The 18,683-nt window shown below is 46.8% G+C and overlaps 1 protein-coding gene across 4 annotated transcripts in view; it reads left to right on the forward strand.

The window, feature by feature from the left end:
- Positions 1 to 1,930: 1,930 nt before the first annotated feature.
- The window catches only part of SATB2 (SATB homeobox 2), a 188,252-nt gene continuing 171,499 nt past the window's right edge, over positions 1,931 to 18,683 (forward strand). The window contains exons 1-3 of one of the 4 annotated variants that reach the window (XM_032860144.1): positions 1,931 to 1,947; positions 6,332 to 6,413; positions 10,796 to 11,023. In XM_032860144.1, coding sequence (XP_032716035.1) covers positions 10,855 to 11,023 — 169 coding nt within the window. In that variant the 5' untranslated portion in view covers positions 1,931 to 1,947; positions 6,332 to 6,413; positions 10,796 to 10,854. Of the gene's footprint in view, positions 1,948 to 4,155; positions 4,247 to 6,331; positions 6,414 to 9,358; positions 9,561 to 10,795; positions 11,024 to 18,683 lie in introns of those variants that run through there. The other 3 variants (XM_032860143.1, XM_032860145.1, XM_032860142.1) reach the window with 3 other exon arrangements.

Genomic DNA, 18,683 nt, shown 5'->3' on the forward strand with positions numbered 1-18,683 from the left:
GCAGACCAGGGTGAGACCTGCCCGGGAAGCCCGGGGAGGGAAGGGAGGCCCCAGGTTGTTGGGGGAGGCTGAGGTGCTCAACGCTGAGGCTCTGAGTTACCCCACTCAGCCCTGCGCTTTCCTTCCCAATCCTTCCATCTTTCCCTGCCACTGTACTCGACTTCTGGCGCTCGGAGGACAGCGCGGAGAGGACACGTCCTCCCTTAAGGTGGTCAGCGTGGGGGACAAGGGGCCGCTGCGGTGAGTGCCCTAAGAGCGAAGCCCCTATGGTGGGGCGCTAGGAGCCTGGTGAGGGCAAGACTGGAGGGGATGGGTGGGAACAGGAGCTCAACCCGAGCAAATGGGAAGGGAAGTTGTCTGTAATCCTCTGGGAAAGCGAGAAACGGGGCGTATACACCCATAGCCCAAGGTTCACTCCCTCTTCAGCCAAGTGCCGACGCCGTGGCGCGATCTCAAGAAGCTGGATGAGGGTCAGGCGTTCTGGTACCATCAGCCCGCGGGTGCCGAGGAGAGCTTGGGGAAGTAGCGGCGCTGGGAAGGGCCCGCAAGACGCCCTTTCTGCCCGGAATATGCAAAGGGCTGGGTCTACCTCCGAAAAATTCGGGGCCTCCGGAAGTTACCTGGCAGAAAGGGACCCTCGAGCTGACTTTGGGTCTCACAGCCTGAAACCAGACGATCTAAGGGGAGCTCATGGATTTTCTCACTAAAAGTGAAAAGGAGAAGTTCTCCATAATATGTAAACACAGAAGATACGAGCGCACAGGTTTGGGTGTGTTCCTGGGAACTTGGGGAGCTGCCTCCTCCACCCTCCATGGTTTGCAAACTTGAATTCTCATTGCTTTTCATTGACTAGCTTCTGACCCCAAGAGTAATCTGATTCAGAAATACTCTTCATTTCGTTAGGCTGACGTTAGCAGGCACTGGTTACGTTGTATCTGGTAGGGAATTTAAGTTCAGTTAAATTTTAGCATAATGCTTTTCGAAAAAGTCTTTTAAAAGATTTTTTTACTTCCATATAGCAAATGAAAACATATATATATATATGTATATATATACATACATATATAAGATTGGAGAGAAACATGCTTAGATTGCCTTTAGATTTTTGAGATTTTGTATAGGCGCCAACAACTCTGCGGACACAAACGAATGGGCTATTTGCAGTTATTACTCATGAAAGGTCTTTTATATTTTTAAATTGAGGCATGGTTCCCAGGTGGAAAAAATTCTTTATGACTAAGAACATGCTTTCGAAAAGATTAGAAAATTTAAACAAAAATTTAGAGTGCATGGGTATAGAAGTCTTTACTGAAAACAACAGATACTGCTACCATCCAGGAGTTGAAGTCAAAATGTAGTAAAAGTTAATTAAAATGCAAACTATTAGGGAAGCACTGCAAATGTCTTTGTCACATCCAAAAGGAAACATCTTTAGAAACCTCGCTCCCTTGTTTCATACTTGTGTTGTTAGACTTGAATTATTGTCAACATTTTTCTCTTCTGAAATAACAACCGTTCACCTTTCAAAACTCTTCACAGCACAGCGACAATGACGATTGTTCTTCAGCGAAGAAGGACTTTTGAAACAACTTCTTTCACATACTCGCACTTGCACACCCCACACAAACGCACACAGTTGCCTTTTTTTTTTTTTTAAACGTTGCTTTTGAATGAGAGAGAGAGAGGAGAGAGACAGACTAGGAAACTCGAGCTTAGGTAACCAACGAACCCAATTACTAGGCTTTATTGATACTAGAAGGAAAAGTTCCCCTCGTAAAATTTCTCTGAGCTTATTAGTTATTTAAATCAGCCCCAGGGCTGGACGAGCGACGCCGCAGGCACCCACTGTCGGCTTCTGGAGGTGAGCAGACGTCGTCCGCGTCCTGACCCGCCGCCTCTCGCCCGGCACTTGGCACCGGGGGGCAAAGGCGGGCGCAGCGAGCTGAGGTGAGCCACTTGGCGCAAGGGCCGGGCCTGGCACGCTTGGAGGTAGCTCCGCGTGGCCTACGGGTATTAGAATTTAGAAGCGAACGGGTCACGGCCAATGATGAGGGTGTGGGTGAGCAGGCCAGGCGGACAATGGGCACCGGAACTCAGCGCGCTGGCGGAGCTGCTGCGCCGCGGGCATGGCTGGGCACCGGCCCCTGCGGCCCCGGCGACAGCACGCCGGTTCTCGTCCCTAACCTGGCGACCCGCAAGAGTGCGATCGCTCGGCCTTCAGAGCTCACTTCTCTTCTGTGTGGGGCTAAGAGTTTTGTAATTGGATAGGCACCAGGTGAATTTACACCTTTCTGGGCCGTTGTCCCTTTTAGTAGCTGACAGTCCCAAAATGTGTGTGTGTGCGTGCGGGCGCGCGTGTTAACAGTTGAATTTATTAAAAAATAAGCCCCAGCCTACCCACCGAAGTCCTCTGAGGCCGACATGGGGGCTCTCTCCAAATCTGACGTAGCGCTGGGGCAGCTCGAGGTGATGCCTAGCTCAGCTGGCTTCGGCCGCGGGGCCCCGAGGCAAGGCGCGGCGGGGCCGGGAAGAACCGAGCCCCAGGACACCGCTGTCACAGGCACCCAGGAGTTAACCCGGGGGTCAAGACTGGCTAAGAGAGTTTCGCTAAGAGAGTTTCCGTGGGTCTTCGTGAGACGGAGAGAACAGGCGAGTCACCAGCCCAGGAAAGCCCCTGAATTCCTTGCCACTCCAGAAAGGTCTGGACCGCCAAACAGACCGACCCCCCGCTTCGTCCTCGGTCCCAGTAAGTGCCTGGCACCTTGGGTCCCGCAGCAGGCTTTCTCGCTCTCTCCCGCGCGGCTCTAGACCAGCGCGGGCCCAGGGTCGCTGGACGCTCCCGGAGCGGCTGGAGCTCGGGCCGCCCGGCACCGGGTACCTGGGCCCGCGCGCCCCTGCTGCGGGTGGGCGCCAATTTCAGCACGCAGGCTGCCCTGCCTGTAGTTTAGGGCACGGGTGGGACGCGGTGGCCTGGACTTTCCAGATATGCTTTTCATTACAAGGGGTTGGGACGCCGCCGAGGTTTTGCTCGCGGGGCGGGTTTTTGTGTAAGGTGGTCAGATTGCGATCCCGGCCGGGGACCTGCCCATCCCCCGCCGCATCCTTAACCCGCGGAACTGGGGCGACGCGGAAGGGCCGGGTCCGGGAGGCCGCGGACTGAACAGGCGCAGCCGGTTTCTGTCGCAGCCCACGCGGTGGCGCTGTCGGAAGAGGACGCCTGATCTCCGGTGCGGGGACCCGGGCGGTGACCCGGGCTCCGAGGCGACGGGGCCTTCAGGATGAGTCGAGGTCGCGGGGTTCTTCGTCGCTACCTCGGGTCCCAGGATTAGAGATGTGACAGACCCCGTCCTCCTTGTTCGGTGTTTCCAGACAGAAAACGCAGCGGGTCGGGAGCCAGACTCCGGGCTCAAACCCCGGCCGCCCCGGGGTGGGGGCGGGGAGGCCGCGACAGCTCCTGCGGGCGTTTTCCGTTTTCGGTCCCCCATAGCCTTGTTACTGGTCGTTTAAAGTCGATTTCTATTTGAAAAAACTAGTTTAGCAGGGCAGTCAAGTCTCTGCCTGCGATGCTGCGGGAGATCCAGCCACTAAGCTCTAGACTCTGAAAAAGAATGAAAGGATTCAGGAGCCTGGGGGCGTTGTCATGTGTCGCTGGGAGCTGTGCTCTGTGCCGCAGGCCTCCGCCTTCCTGGCCTTCCCAGCCTGCGGCCGCGGAGAAAACACGTCCACACCTTCAGCCAGAGGCTCCCTTATCTTCAGATCATGTCCCTTCGCTTTCCGTACTCGGGGCAGGCAGTGCCCACCCCCGACGCCTTCTCCCACTCCCTGTATTTGGGACCCCAGTGCACAAAGCTCCCAGTCCTCGCCTAAGGCAGCTCCTGGGCCGACCTTCGCGTGTCCCCTCCCGTCCTCTGGGCGTCTGCATTGTCTGTTCCCCTGATTCCCGACCCTCCGACCTCCTGGGTGCTCAGCTCACTGTCTAATGCAAACTAGTTGTCCGCCACGCATCCCCAGTCCGCCGCCTCCCTGGGACTCGTCTCTCCGTCCCGGCCTCGGGGGCTCGTTCATCTGAGGATGGGAGCAGGACCTTCACCGCCCGTACCTTAGGCGGCCCGACGGCTTCCTCGCCGCTCCGCCCCCGCCCAGGCCCCAGAGCTGCTGGGGGAGCCAGCAGTAATTTATCTTTGCCAGGCGCGGGTTGGGATTTGTCGGGCTCTGATGCCAACGAGGAAGGCTTACGGATAACGAAGTAAGTGTCCCCCGCCCCTGAGCTCTGGTCAGTCCCCAGAAGCCCCGGGGCAGTCTGGGAAAGGGCTCGAGCCCACCCTGGTTGATCCGCCTTCTAGGCGCGTTCCCCTCGGGGCGTTCTGGCCCCGGGTCCCAGTCCCCTTGGCACATCCATTTCCAATCCATGCCTGGGGCAGTTATGCTGTCCGTGAAAATGTTGGTCGCCCAACTCTCCCCGGACAGTCCGCGGCGGAAATTGGCTTCAGAACTGGTGTGGGCTTCATTTGAAAGAAACGATTCCCTCCCGCCCTCCTCTCGCCCCCAGCAGAGCAAGTGCCCCGGGCTGGGGGGGGGGGGCGGAGAGGGGGAGAGGCAGGCCTGCGTGGGTTCCTGGGAGCCATTGAAGGCTTTCGACGCTGGCAATTCCCGTGGAGTTTTTCTTGTGCGTACGAGAGTGGAGGGAAAAAGGCGGCACAACTTCCCCGTGTTCTCTAAGAGGCAGCGCACCGCCGGGAGGGCCTCTGCGCCTGGGCGACCGGACTTGAAATCCAGGAGGCCTGGTGATGGTTGCTGGGCCCTCAGAGGTGTGGGTGGCCCCGCTGAGGGCCGGCGTTCCACTCCCGGCACCCGGTACCCTACGCCGGGGCAGTCGGGCCTAGGCCGTCCTGCGCGGTCATTGGGAAAGGAGGGCTGGCCACAGTCAAGAGCTAGCACAGTAGAAACCTCCGTGTCCAGAGAGAGAAATCAAGAAATGTTGCCATTAAAAGTGCAGGCCATAAAAGGAGAAGAAAGGCCTGACAAGAGATAGAGAGAAAAGGGGAGAACATGAAAATAAGCAAAAACATGCATGTTTAAGCCCAGCGCATAAAGATCCGTTGATTTTTAAAATAACAAATCTCAGTGTGATTATGAAAGACAGGCGACCTTTGACTAAATGACATATGAAAAAAATTGGGGGTGGGGAGGAGGGGGAAAAAGTCTTAGATTCCCGACAGAAACGTCAGTGAGAAGCAAGATGAGGGATAAAAATGTCCCCCAATGTGAACTTTATGCTTTGAGCACTGGGGCAAACTATCTGTATAAAAATGCATTTTTGATCAAATTATTTAAAAAAACACGTAATTAAAACCAATTCTTTTCTTGAGTGTGATTTTGTTTTAAAAAATGTTTGGAAATAAACCACTTGAGGAATATAAAACGAAACCAAACAAAACTTTTGAATCATAATTTATTTACTGTTTTAAAAACTAGAAAGTCTTAGCAAAAGATAAAAATGTTATTTCAAATTTCTAATTGTCAAAATTTAACATGGTGAAAATAATTGCTTACTTCAGTTGAAATAAGGTCAATACAAAAAATTGTGCAGTAAAAAGCTTATGTAATTTGAAACAGAAAAGGCCTTTATTAGGGACAAAACTCAAGGGGGGGAAAAACATACCACGCATATATCACAAAACTTTCTAGAATTCTCCTTTTTTAAATCAGAAGAAATTTGTAAAATGTGTTAGTAAACACAAATCTGCAAATATTAAAAATATATTTCTGGTAATAACTCATAGTTTCCGTATTTTCTTTCATGCTAAACGCACCTTTATACATTTTGAGTTCTTTTGTCCAAAATGATAGTTTTGGCCACTACCAAAAATGGACAAGAAGAAACTCTAATAATGAGAAAATCAATGAATTTAAAAGGGTGCAGAGTCTGAAAACAAACTAGCCACCACGTACATTTAATTGTACTTAATTGTATACTTTATTTAAGTCACCCTTCTCAGGGGTTTAATAATTTAGAATCAATAGTTCCCTTCAAAACATAATAAAATATTTACACTTTATAAAATATTAACTCATTAACAATACCGCTGTGTTGTTTATAAGAGTGTGACTGAAGTCCCATAATTATGCTGTTGACATAAGCATGTGAGGTTAGCGAAGTGATCTCCTTCGCAAAATGTAAATGAAGATCTTCAGACAGTGGTGTTTATAAAATAGCTCATTAATGACTTAAGATTGAATCGCTCCAACCATTCGCATCATCAGATATAATAATAGTGACGAATCAGACAGGAAAGATCCTGGCTAAACCATTTGCATTTTTTTTTTCCAGAAGTACTGAAGTCCTAATATCACCATTTCTTCTAAGTTCCTGGACACTGATCCGCAGGAGGATTCTGCAGTTCAACACCAAGGTAAGGAAAGAAACAGCATTATTATCGTTGTTAAGATATTTATAAGAATTGCGCCTCTCCCCATTTTGAAAACGGGCTCAAACTTTGACAGTGGTAGTTGCTTTGTGCAAAACCCCCTTCCCAATCCGACGTGAAAGCACAGATTAAAAAAAAAAAAAAGTTTGTTGATCAAACTTACAGTTTGTTTCTTTGCAGCCAAAAACCTTTTAGCTATACCACCACGAGTTGGTTTACTTGAGCCACTTTGTTCTCACAGACTTCGATTTGTGCATTTTCTCTAACCCGTTCGTTCTGGGAAGTGGGGGAGATGGGGTTTGGGGAACAAAAAAACAGGGAAAAGAAAATGCTGCCTAAAACTCCCAGGGTGGCTCCCCGAAGGTCTACTCTCAAGCTCGCTTCCTTTCTCCCGCCGGGCTCCGACCGCTTCCCGGGTTGCCTCGGGCTCCTTTGGAACTTGGTGGGCGGCGCCTGGGTGCGGGGTTCTCCGGGATCTGGGCGTTGAGACTTAGGCCGGGGCAGGTTTGGTTTCTGGGACCCTTTCTCTTCCAGAGGCTCCCTCGCCTCCCAGGCCTCCGCTCTGAGGGGACGGCTGCGCGCACGCCGCCCACCGGCTAGGTGCGGCGAGTAGACGGCGGCCTACCTCCGGACACCCTAGGCTGACGCGGCTTCCCGCTGTCTGTGCACCGGCCCAAGAATTCCAGAATTACCCCCGGAGCGCGTTTCCCAAAACCGAATTTAGTTTGGCCCTCTGGCGCCGCCGTACAGCCGATACTTCTTAAGGGGGACCGGCGGCTCAGGCAGCGAGATGGTGCGGAGTTCTCCGCGTCCAGGGGTTTAGGAAGGAGACACAAGGTGCGCGGTAGGGACTGGAGGTGCCGCCAGGAGAGGGGCTTCACCGGCCTCAAGGCGGGCGGGGACGCGTCCTCATTTTCCCGCCCAAGGTCGGCACAGCGAGTGTAAGCCGGCGCCCCGGGCGTCTTGCGGGGGCCGCGGCCCCTGCCCACGTGCTTTTCTTTAAGGAGGTCCCGCGCCGAAGCGGGACCTCAGGGACAAAAGCGTGGCCGGAGCTCGGCCTGCTCCGCTAGTGCCTGCGCCACCTTAAATGAGCACCGCGGCTGGAGTCGGGCTGCGGGCGGCCGCGGCCGCGGGAGTCGGCAAAAGTTTGTGGCTCAGTTACACCTTCGCGGGACCTGCTGTGGACGCCCCCGCGCGGCCTCCTCCGGGACGAGGAGACCCGGTCCTCATCGCACGCTCCGCCCGTACTCGAAACCTAGTGCCTGAGCCGCTTGGGTCCCAGGAGTCCCCGACCCGCAGCTGGAGGACAGGCAGCCCCACCGCCCGCACAGCCTCCGCGTCACGGCCTCCAGGCGGCCCGGGCTGAGCTGCTCGAGATGTCGCCGGCGCCGCGAGCGCTCCAGGGACGTCATCCAGGGATGCCCCCCGCCCTGCGCCCCCCACGCAGCCCCCTCTCCTGTCCCACCCGCAGCCCGGCGGGCCGTGCCGGTACTCCTGCCACTCAGGACACCCGGGCTATTGTTCTGGACCCACGGCCGCGCCGGCTCTGAGGGAGAAGCGGCCTTCGCCGCGCGTCCTGCGGCGCGGCGGGCCCGGACGGCCGGCTCCGCGCGAAGGGGGAGCTCAGAGGCTTCGGGAAAAGTTGCTCGGAGGGGCGGAGGCGGTGGGTGGTGGGCGGAGGCGGTGGGTGGGGGAGGCGATAGCCCTCCTATCTCCAAAGTCGAAAGTACTCCGCGCAGTTAGCAGAACCCGGAGCCGAGGCATCCGCGGTCGCCGACTGCGCGTCGGTCTGCGCCTCCGCCGGGAAACGAGGCAACCAGCGCCTGCCTTGTCGCCGCCGCCTCCGCGCCGGGACGAGTGCGCCTCGGGGCTGGGCGAGGCGGCCGCGCCCAGGACCCGCCGCGAGGAGGAGGACCGGACTCGAGCCCCGGCGCCCGCCTGCACCCGGGCGCACCCACCCGCCGGCCTCGGCCACCGTCTCGCGCGGCACTCGCTTCTCTGCCATCGGTTCTCTGCCGCCCGACGCGCGCGGTCCTCGCCACACCGCTCTGCTACAGCCGACTCTCCCCTTCCTCCTCCGCCCTCCTCCCTGCCTCCCACCCGCCCCTCGCCAGTCCCTCTGCCTCCTCCTCAGCCCCGCCGCTGTTTGGGTCGCCGGGCTCACAGCGATTGATTGATTGATGTTTAATTTCCTGCCAGGCGGGGCCCCCCTCCCCCCGCAACCTCCCCAGCCCTCCTCCCCGCCCCCCACTCTTCTCCTTCATCGCGGTGGACCAGTCTGGCTTGGGTTTAGATCTTTCCCCCCCAACCCCCATCCCGAAATAACCCAGAGACTTCCCCTACCCCCACCCCAAATTATTATTTTGAAGGCGCTAGATCTGGGGACGGAAAGGGGGAGGGGGAGAAATCGGAAACCGAGGACAACCCAAAAGGACTCACTTTGCCTGATGACTCAACGCAACTAATAATCATCTCCCTCTCAGTGTATCTCTCTGCGGCTTGTCAGTGAGTCCGGCTCCGGCTGCTGGCGGCGGCGGCCGAGAGGGGAGAGGCTGGAGGTGACAGCTTGGGCAGCCGCCGCGTTTCCTCCCGCGCGCGGTCTCGGGTCCCTGCGCCTTCTCGGCTCTCGGTGACACCGGCCCTAAGGCTCCGGCCGCGCCTCCTCGCGAACTAGCAGACCCGCGAAGCGGCAGCACCGGCCCGCCTCCGCCTCCTCCCAGTCCTCAGCCCTTTCTCTCCAGAACGGGTCTCCTTCCCGAAGGTGTGAAAAGGCTTTTTCAGTCTCCTTCTCTCTTTTCCCCTCCTCCGCCGTCTCCTCCCCCGCTCGCTCGGGTGCCCCTTTGGAGGAACCCTCCTTTCCCTCTCCTCCTCCTCCTCCCCCTACCCCCCCCCCCCCCCCCCCCCCCCCCCCCATCATCATCATCATAACAACCATCTCTGCACTAGAAGACATCCTGACCCAGGACCTTAAACGTTAGGACCTGGGAAAGAGGAAAAGGGGAAGGAGTAAAGAGGAAAGAAGACCAGGAGAACACCGCAAGGCAAAGCACCAGAAACTTTCCACCCTGGATTCTCTACTTTTGCTCCATGGACAGAGCCTCAGCCAGCCAAGTTACAGACAGACCGTGAGCAGTAAGTACGCAGGGCGAGGACTCCCACGCCAAGCTCGGGAGTTCGGGGAAGCCCCGGGTCCGGCTAAGTTCCCTCCCGGCAGCTCTCGCCCTCTCGGACAGCGCGGCCGAGGGAGTGCGGGCGGAATTTTCGGCCGCAGCCCTCCCGCTCGGTCCGTGCATCTCTCGCGTCTCTCCTCTCACCTCCCCTCTGCCACCCCCACCTCGTCTCCTCGACACGCGGCTCCTCTCCTGGCGAGAGCGCCCGCGAGGATTCCTAGCGCACTTTGCAGTGCAGGGTTCCTGCTTCTCGGGGATGGCAGTGGCAATGCGAGTGCCGTCTCATCAGGTGTTAACTCCTCTTCCGCCGCCCCCCAAAAATCCAGGGGTGCCGAGACCCGCGGGTTCCTGGAGGAGCGCGCTGCCAGCCAAGAGACCCAGAGGAAAACTTTTTGGAGAAATTTTTAAATTGGGGTTCATCGGCTGCTCCTTGACCTAATAATTTAAATGCTTTTTGCTTCTGTGTTTTATGCTGAAGAGCTTTTTACAAATCACTTGAGATCGGAAGAACAGGAGGACGTTCCAAAGTAATAACGATTGTAGCCCCCGCCATTGCGGCGAAGGTGATTACGAGAGTATTCCGGTGAATACCTCAAAACGTTTTTGGACGCTCATTAGTGCGGCATTGGGGTTGGTTTTGTGCAAAGTGTGTTTGTGTCTCAAGACTTGCTCGGTAGCGGTAAAAGCGGGGATTCAAGGAGTCCATATGCCAGGCCTTTGGCTCCTGCCCCGCCACTCACAGTACATTCCTCATGTGGTTAATTCGGTTTCTCACGGACTTGGGTACGTCCCCCACTCCCTCCTCAAGTGGGTGACATGTCTTTTTATGAAGTTCACTTCTTCCGCAACCCTGACCCCCACACGGCGAGGCTGTCTCCTCCGAGATCGGCTTATGCCAACCCTGTCCCAATGAATGGGCCACTTCTGGGCGCCCCTGGGCGCTGGCCTGCTGGCCGTCGCCGAGTGCTGACTCCTGGAGAAGGACTGGGCAGTGTCGCAGCTCCTCGAGCTTCCTTGGGGCCGCCCAGTGTAAGGTGGGGACCCGCTTCCCGGCTCGGGCCCCTCAGGCAGCGTGGGAGGAAGTCTGTGTGGCTGTGGTGCAGCGCTCTGCCACTGGCCTGAACGTCTATCACGTGTGTGAGCGGTTTTCCCTCTTTTTTCTCCCTCCCCCTTCCCTACCCCCCGCCCCCTCCCTAGGTCCCTGCGCGTTTTATTGCGACCTGCCGGTGGGAACTTTGTCTCCGAGTCGGAGCAGCATGGAGCGGCGGAGCGAGAGCCCGTGTCTGCGGGACAGCCCCGACCGGCGGAGCGGCAGCCCCGACGTCAAGGGGCCTCCCCCGGTGAAGGTGGCCCGGCTGGAGCAGAACGGCAGCCCCATGGGAGCCCGCGGGAGGCCCAACGGCGCCGTGGCCAAGGCCGTGGGAGGTAACAGCCCGGAGCGGGGAGGCGCGCGCAGCCCCGCGGCCCGGCGATAATGGCCCGGGTGTCAGGGTTCAGGTTGATTAGGCGCTGTCGCGGTGTAGGATTACAGGAAGTGAATTCCAGGTTGCCAAATAATGCCCCCGTCGCCTCTCATCTGCAACTGGTAGCTTCATCTAGAGTTAAAACAAGAAAGTGGTTTACCCAGAGGGTGGCATTTTTTGGGCACTTTGCCACTGTGTGCTGAGGTGTTGGCAGGTTTATGTCACAGCCAGCTAACTGTTTCTAGATTTTCCTAGAGAGCTTTTTAGTGATTTAACTCTTTTGCTTTGCCTCAGAGTGTCTGTTGTAGAGATGAAGTTTAGGTGCGATCGCTTTTGTGGACTAGTTTCTAATGCACGGGAGCAAGAGTGTTGGTGTTACTTTGTCGTTAGGACAGTGCTTCGAGACAAATTAGTAACAACTGGGAATATTTCCTGCCACATTGCAAGTGGGAAATAAGGAATCATTATGAATCTGTCAGGCCCTTAGAGGTTTTAAGGTCACCGTTTTCTATGAATTTTAAAGTCATATGCGTTTGTAACTTTGTTACATGTGTGTCATAGCACAACAGGTAAAAATAGCAAAGTGGTCTTAATGGCTACATGCTGGTTTACCTTCCCAAGAATTTAATATTATTTAAAGAAAAGCTTTTGTAGATTTTACTATTTAAACACCACTCCCTTTTAAAGTGATTAGGAAAAAATTTTACAAAATAAAGATGCATATTGTAAACATTATTAAAATATTTTGAGGCTTATGCCATTTGCTTGGTTGTTTTCTACATATAAAATGCACAATTCTACATGGCATGCAGTTTTTTGTGTTTGAGATCAAACATTAGTTTAAATCTTTTTTTACTTTTAGAGTAAAGTAAATTTTTACTCTAATATTACTAATAAATAGAGTAAATATTTACTCTAATATTTTTACCCCCTAATATTTTCAGCACTAGCTAATTTAACATAATTCTTTGTATTGGCCTGCCTGAAATGATGCAAAACCATGGCAAAACTTAATGATAAGCTCCAACCCCATGTTCTAAATAGCCATAGTATGTATTTCAAAGTACAGACTTAAGTCTAAATGTCTGTGCCCTTTTAAAGAGTTAAAACAGACGTTTTATAAAATAACATGTTTCTATTTTTACTTGGTCTGCTATTATTATTTCTTCATGGTCGACATTCAGAATGGTTTGCCTTAGTTCCTTATCTTACTCCTCTCCCTCCAGAAGTACTCATTCTCACAATTTTTAAAGCTTTAAAAAGTTATTTGGCTATACATTGTGGCTTACATACCTTTTAAGATATTACGGACTTAAAGATAGACTTTAATGAAGCAAAAGAAAACTTGATAGTGCAACCCACTTTCTAAAAGTGGTATTGTGTGTTATCTTGACAGCAGAACAATAACTTCAGACTTCTTGTAACATCTTTAAGTGTCTGCATATATGAAAGAGAAATATATAGTAAATATGATAGAAGCAAGTGTAAGGTGGTATAAGCACTGATACTATTTGATTGAAAAACTGGGAAATCTTTGGAGGAGATGTGTTCTCGAAGTGGCCTTATGCGCATAGAAAAAAACTTGTACTTGAAATTTTGGTTTCTTTCTGAAGACCTACTAAAATCCACTAAATTACATTTCAGAATGTAATTGTTAACAACTATGATTTCTTAAAACAAGTGTTGTTTTTTTTTTGTTTTTTCCCTATAGCATATCAATTTCGTTGACCAGGGATACCTTTTCCGTAAAATAGTGGTTGCGTTTCTTATTTTCTGAGACTATGATTTACATTTGACCACTTATTATAAATTTGATATAAAGCAAAATTAAGTCTTCAGGAAGAATAATGGGTTTGTTTCAACAAGCTGCTTTAGTCATTTTTTCTGAACTTTAATTTAGTAATATCAAAGGTCTTATTAGTTGCTTTCCAAACTGAAAATAGATGTCATTAGTTTGTCTCAATAAGTACTATGTATAATACTTAATAATAAAGTGGTTAAAAGAGTTTACATGTGGTGGGTTTTAAAATATTTTTTTAAAGGAAGATTTTGGTCTATATAGCACAATAGATTATTTGGAATGATTTTAATTTAGAAAACTTTATAACAACTTAGTGTTTGAAGTTTTTCATTGAATGTTAATATTGGTTTTGGGGTTTAAGTTTATATAGTTTCCTAATGTACCTTGAGATGGAAATAATTCCATTTCTTTATAACTTTTAATAATGTGTATAGATTAGAGAAAAGCAAAGCCTTTTGCAAAATACACTTTTTAAATTTTAAAATAATGTTTAAAATACATTTCTAGTTAGCAGTTCTTTGTAATTGAAAGATTTTTTTTGGAACATAGAGTAAATATAAAATAGATTATATTTCTCTCCCCTCCTTTCTTTCTTTAAATTTTCTTTATAAAGCAATATAATAAGCATAGACAACTACAGAACATTTATAACTATCATTTATTGCCATTTTCAGATATATTATAATCTTGTCAGTGTTGTAAAGATGGTTATAATAATTTATGTTTTAAAAAATAGAGCTCGAAATTTGGGAGGGTGTATTCGTTAATCTTTAGTGATGCTTTTTCTTAAAAGCTTTCCCCCTAAAAATAGGGGAGATCATTAAGTTAATTGGTTGCCCAATAACATGGCAATTTATCTTACTATTTTTGATAAGCAGTGAGGTGAATAAATGTTTCTAAATACATTGGTTGCAATAGTAAATTCTGTTTCCATTATTTCACATTTTTAGAGAGACAGTTTGGTATGTTTTTGTTGAGAATGTGTTTGTTAAGAAAAAAAAGAAATTATTTTAGTGTCTGGATTTAACTAGTTGAGATGGTAGATACACTATCACAGTCTTCAAGGTTGCGTTTTAATAGGGGACTTAAAAGTTAGTGTGTTGTTTATAATGTGGTTAGCTTTAGAAGACAATTAGAAAGTAGATCAGTTTTGCTTTGTCTTTACAACACTTTTCTCGGATGTTTTTGTTCTTATCTAAGTAGTGTGTTTTAAAGCAGGTGTGTAATAAAATAAGTGCTCAGATGTGTATGACAGTCAGCTTTTATAGAAGGTCCCCAGGAAAAAAAAAAGGCTAATATCTCTTTAAAAAACATATGAAGGCTGGGAGAGAGTTTAGAGCAAGCAAGAGCACCGTGGTGTTGACAGCTTTATATCCCTGCTGGGTAACATTCACTTACTAGAATTGGCGTCCCCTCTCAGCTAGTAATTCACTCCATAAGGATTTTGAGAAAGGATGATTAATGGTGGGGAAATTTATATTTGTGAAATTGTTGATTAAAACTTACAGATCTATTTGAAGATTTAGAAAAAGAGAAGATTATTAAGGATGACGAAAATAAGAATCAGATGATCCCTTTTACCACCATTAACAGAAGTACCTAAAATGTTCTGCTGTGTGTGATGCTACAGCCACAAAACGTATACCCTAAAATGAAAGTAATGCCAGTCAAGTTTCCAGAGGAAGCAAGGCATTCTGCTTTCCTCCTGGACTGCTGAAAGGCTCTGGCCAGTTATGCTTTAACAGCAATAAATTATTGTGCTTCATTCATTGTTAACACAAGCATTTTCATTTTTAAATGTTTGGCTTAAAGAAGAACTTTCAGACAGCTTTATTTAAACTGAATGAACAGCGCTTGAGTATACCAGATGGTGTATTTGCTGATGGGAGGCATTAAACATCAGAAATCTTTTTGATATTTTTCATTTTCCTCTGAATTTTGATAATTTTTTGGTGTTAAATGTTCTATATTTTAGGAGAAAATGTTTGAAAACTGGGAATATCTTTTAGAGATATTTGCTGTTTTTGAAAAAAGTTTGCTTTTTTTTTTTTTAAAGAATTTGTTTTTAAAATAATGATTCAATTTTGTTGAGAAATTGCCTGTTAAAGTTATCTTATAAACTAGTTGACCCAAAGTAGGCCTATTCTTCTTGCTAATAGGCAGCCCTTTGAAGAACATAACTGTCTTGTTAGAAGGGGAAAAAAAATCATTATGCAATACACACTGATGTATTCAAATAGGGAAGCAAATGTGATCACGATTGTTGGGCAGGGCCTCATTTAGAGCTGAACATTGTCTACAACAACAGTTAGTTTAATTGTCTACATGTGGAACATTTCCTTTTAGATTAAAAGAAATGCAGTTCAGGTCAGGTGCAGTCACCATATTAGCAGTTGTAGGGAGACATTTTACTTTTTGAAAGGAGTGCAGATATGAAAGAGTAATCATATTGACATATTAAAATGTATAAAATGCTTGGAAATTTAGAAACATATTGTCAACCTGGGTAAAATGACAAAAACTCATTAAATTCATTTTAGCCAAGGATGAACCCCACCATACTTATAGGGAGGACTCAATGTTATTATTTCAAAAGAGAAAAGTTTGTGTTTCTCTTTTACATTCTTTCTTTCTTTCTTTTTTTTAAGGGTTTAAGATCTTTTAAATAGAATGAACTTAGGCTTTGGGGTCATCCAACAATCTAGCATGTCCTCTGTAGTTTTGCTGAGGTAGAAAAATAGCCCTTCTCTAAAGTGTTTTTTAGTCCTTGGCCTGTTATTAAAATAAAGATATACTTGGTTAAAAAAAATATATGCAATGGAACATACACATTAAACAGAACATAGGGTATCCGCCCCTCAAAGTCCTGAGCATAATTTGATGTTTCAAGTAATTTTGGAAGCCTTGTGTTCCATCAACAGAAACCCACTGACCATTATATATTCAAGATCATCTGCAGTGAAATGTGTGTGTATGTGTGTTGGAATACATAGATGTCCCTTCAGGCATCTGTTTTTTAACCCCTGTAGAAAATAAGCAATATAATCCTTTCCCAGGGGGTTGTGACTAGTACAATCAGTCTGTATATCTTAGATATCTTGTATATATACGTATTATTATATTTATGTATATATAAACAGACTTATTGTCATTTTTTAAAGATGTAGGGATATGAATTCGAGTTATTTTAAGAGTATGGAAGTCAGTTTTATTCTAGGCAAGACAGGGTAATTATTTGGTATATCTGATAAGCTGTCAAGTTCGGTGGTTCTACTTCAATAGTTTAAAACCTTTATTTTTTTTTAAAGAGAATTCAGTGTAGAGACTCTATGCATATATAAAAAAGACATTAACAGGGCTAGATGAATTCCAAATTGTGTTATTTTTTTAGGTCTTTTTAGAATGTTTAGGTTTCTGCTGAGATAAAAATGATCCGTTTCTTCACCATTAAAAAAGTTTCTTATAATTAATAATCTCACATTAGGTGCATAAAATATGTTCATAATTTGTCTTATTTCAGAAAGCCAAACTTTATCCTACATATCCTGTAAATTAATAAAAAGTCCTTTATATTCTTTTATCTAATAAGTAGGCTTTTTAAAAAACCTATGTGACTAAGGTGTGGTAGCGGTACTTTTTGTTATCATCCTTATATGAATGCTGAGGTACAATGGCATTTTGGAACATATTTAAAGATGGAGCATTTGACAAAAGTTGTATGTGTAACAGTTTGTCAGTGAAAAGTGACAAGTGGGAAATGACAAATGAAATGTTGGCATCATCGCTCTTTATTTTGATAAAAATGTCTCAATTTGCAGTGATATAATACTGTTTCATATTATTTCATGAGTTGTGTGAGATGCATAAGGGGAATTTAGATTTTGTGAACGGAAAATTAGCAGCCCAAACTCTTTTCAGAAGCTTTGGCAGTACCGTCCCCCCCACCCCCAAGAATAAGAACAGCAGTGAAATATTGGATCTAACCCATACATTTTAACTCATTATTTTGGAAGAAAGAAAGAGAGAAGGAAGGAAAGAAGGAAGGAAGGAAGGAAGGAAAGAAAGAAAGAAAGAAAGAAGTGAAAATAGTTTCAAGTAGAAGACCTTTATGCTTAGCTTGACAAATCAAGAGAGTTTGCCTTTTAGCTTCCATTCTTTTCTTTATAGTGATTTTAAAATGAGTGATTTTCCTCTGCTGACTTTGATTATATGGGGCCTTTCTCACTTCCAATCACCACTGCTGTCCAGCATTAATTTAGGGTGCCAGTAAAGAGAGTTGTGAATTCCTTTTATTTTAAAGTACGATAGAGGTTTGAAAATGTCTATGTGTTAAAAATGGATTTTTATATACAAAGGATTCATCATCCTACTACTTACGGGTAATGTGATAGATATTTCAAAGTCCAAGTAGACGGCCCTGAGTGGAATTGAGGTATGAGTTAAAACAAAAGCCAGTTGAGTACTTACAGATTTCCAAAAAAGCACGGACGTAGCCTCTATAGTGTGTTCTTTTCCATTTTCTGAAATCACATTGGTTCCCTTATTGACAGTGATCAGCCAAACATTTATTTTCTTCTTTTACATGAAGTAAGCCCTATGAGCACCTCACACTACGCAGTGTTTATGTAAAAATGTTCCATGCTGGAGTTTTCAAAAGCAAGGAACTCTATCTGTGTAATTTTTTTGTTTTCAATTAGCAGGATTGTTTTGCTGTTTAGTAGCAAGTGATTTTAAAATTGTGGCAAAATCAGTATAATGAAGTAAAAGACTGCATCAGAAATGGTCTTCTACAACTTGTATCTTTTCTTCTCATTTGCAAAGTTTTACTTTAGATTTTTTTAAGAACTAGGTAAAAATGACCTAATATGGAATAAATGTGCCTTAGATAAATAATTATGGCAGTGGGGTTTATGGGATGTATTTTTTCCATTTTTCATTGATGTATGTACCTTTAAAACTTTAAAAATAAACTAGTGAATATTGTAGTTACTAGTTTGGCAAATGCTTAAAATGAAAAAAAAAGAGTTTTAATAGAAATTTTAAGAATTTGAACCTTGCAATAAAGTTATCAGCAAATTATGGCAGCCGTATTGTAGTAAGAATGTTCTTTATTTGTGGTTATGACACATTAGGAAAACTCTGGGGGAAGTAGATTTCCATTTTAGTTGCTCACGGTATAAGGCAAATTTGGCTCTTTCCATAACTAGTTGTCTTATCATTGGACTGGAGTTCTGTCTTAGCACAGAGGGTTATTAAGTGATAGCATTTAACGTAACAACAGAGGTTAAAAAGTTCAGGGGAAACACTGCAAGCTACCACTTAAAAAATGTAGGCATTTCGTACCACAGTAACTGTTTGGTGCCCACTGATGGTGGCACAGTTACTGAAATGTGCCCAGCAGCACATTTCACAAAAGAGATATCTTTTTCTTTCTTCAAAAGAGTTTTTTTTAACTTGTTTTTGTATTTGGTTAGAAAGCAAGTGTATCAGTTCTTTTATAACTGAATATGATTGATTTTCAAATTTCTTGATTATTCCCCATATTAAAATCACATATTTTTATTGCATTTGTTCCAGTTATTTGTATGTATGAGGAAAGGCAAAATTCGTAGCTTATTAGGAAAAAGCATTCCTATCAAAACTCCTTAAGTGGCAGTGTTTTCAAAATAGTGTATTTTTTTGGTTAACAGAACAAGAACTTCTTTTATCATAATCCAAAGATGCTAACAGAGCAGCATGATAAATGTCTCTTTAAGTGTCGTAGTAAAAGAAAATGACTTGCCTTCTGAGGCAGTGGAGAGTTTATGTTGTTTTGGACCTA

This window comes from Lontra canadensis, unplaced genomic scaffold (assembly GCF_010015895.1).
Source record: "Lontra canadensis isolate GAN:19392208 unplaced genomic scaffold, GSC_riverotter_1.0 scaffold18, whole genome shotgun sequence".
Taxonomy (NCBI): Eukaryota; Metazoa; Chordata; class Mammalia; order Carnivora; family Mustelidae; genus Lontra; species Lontra canadensis.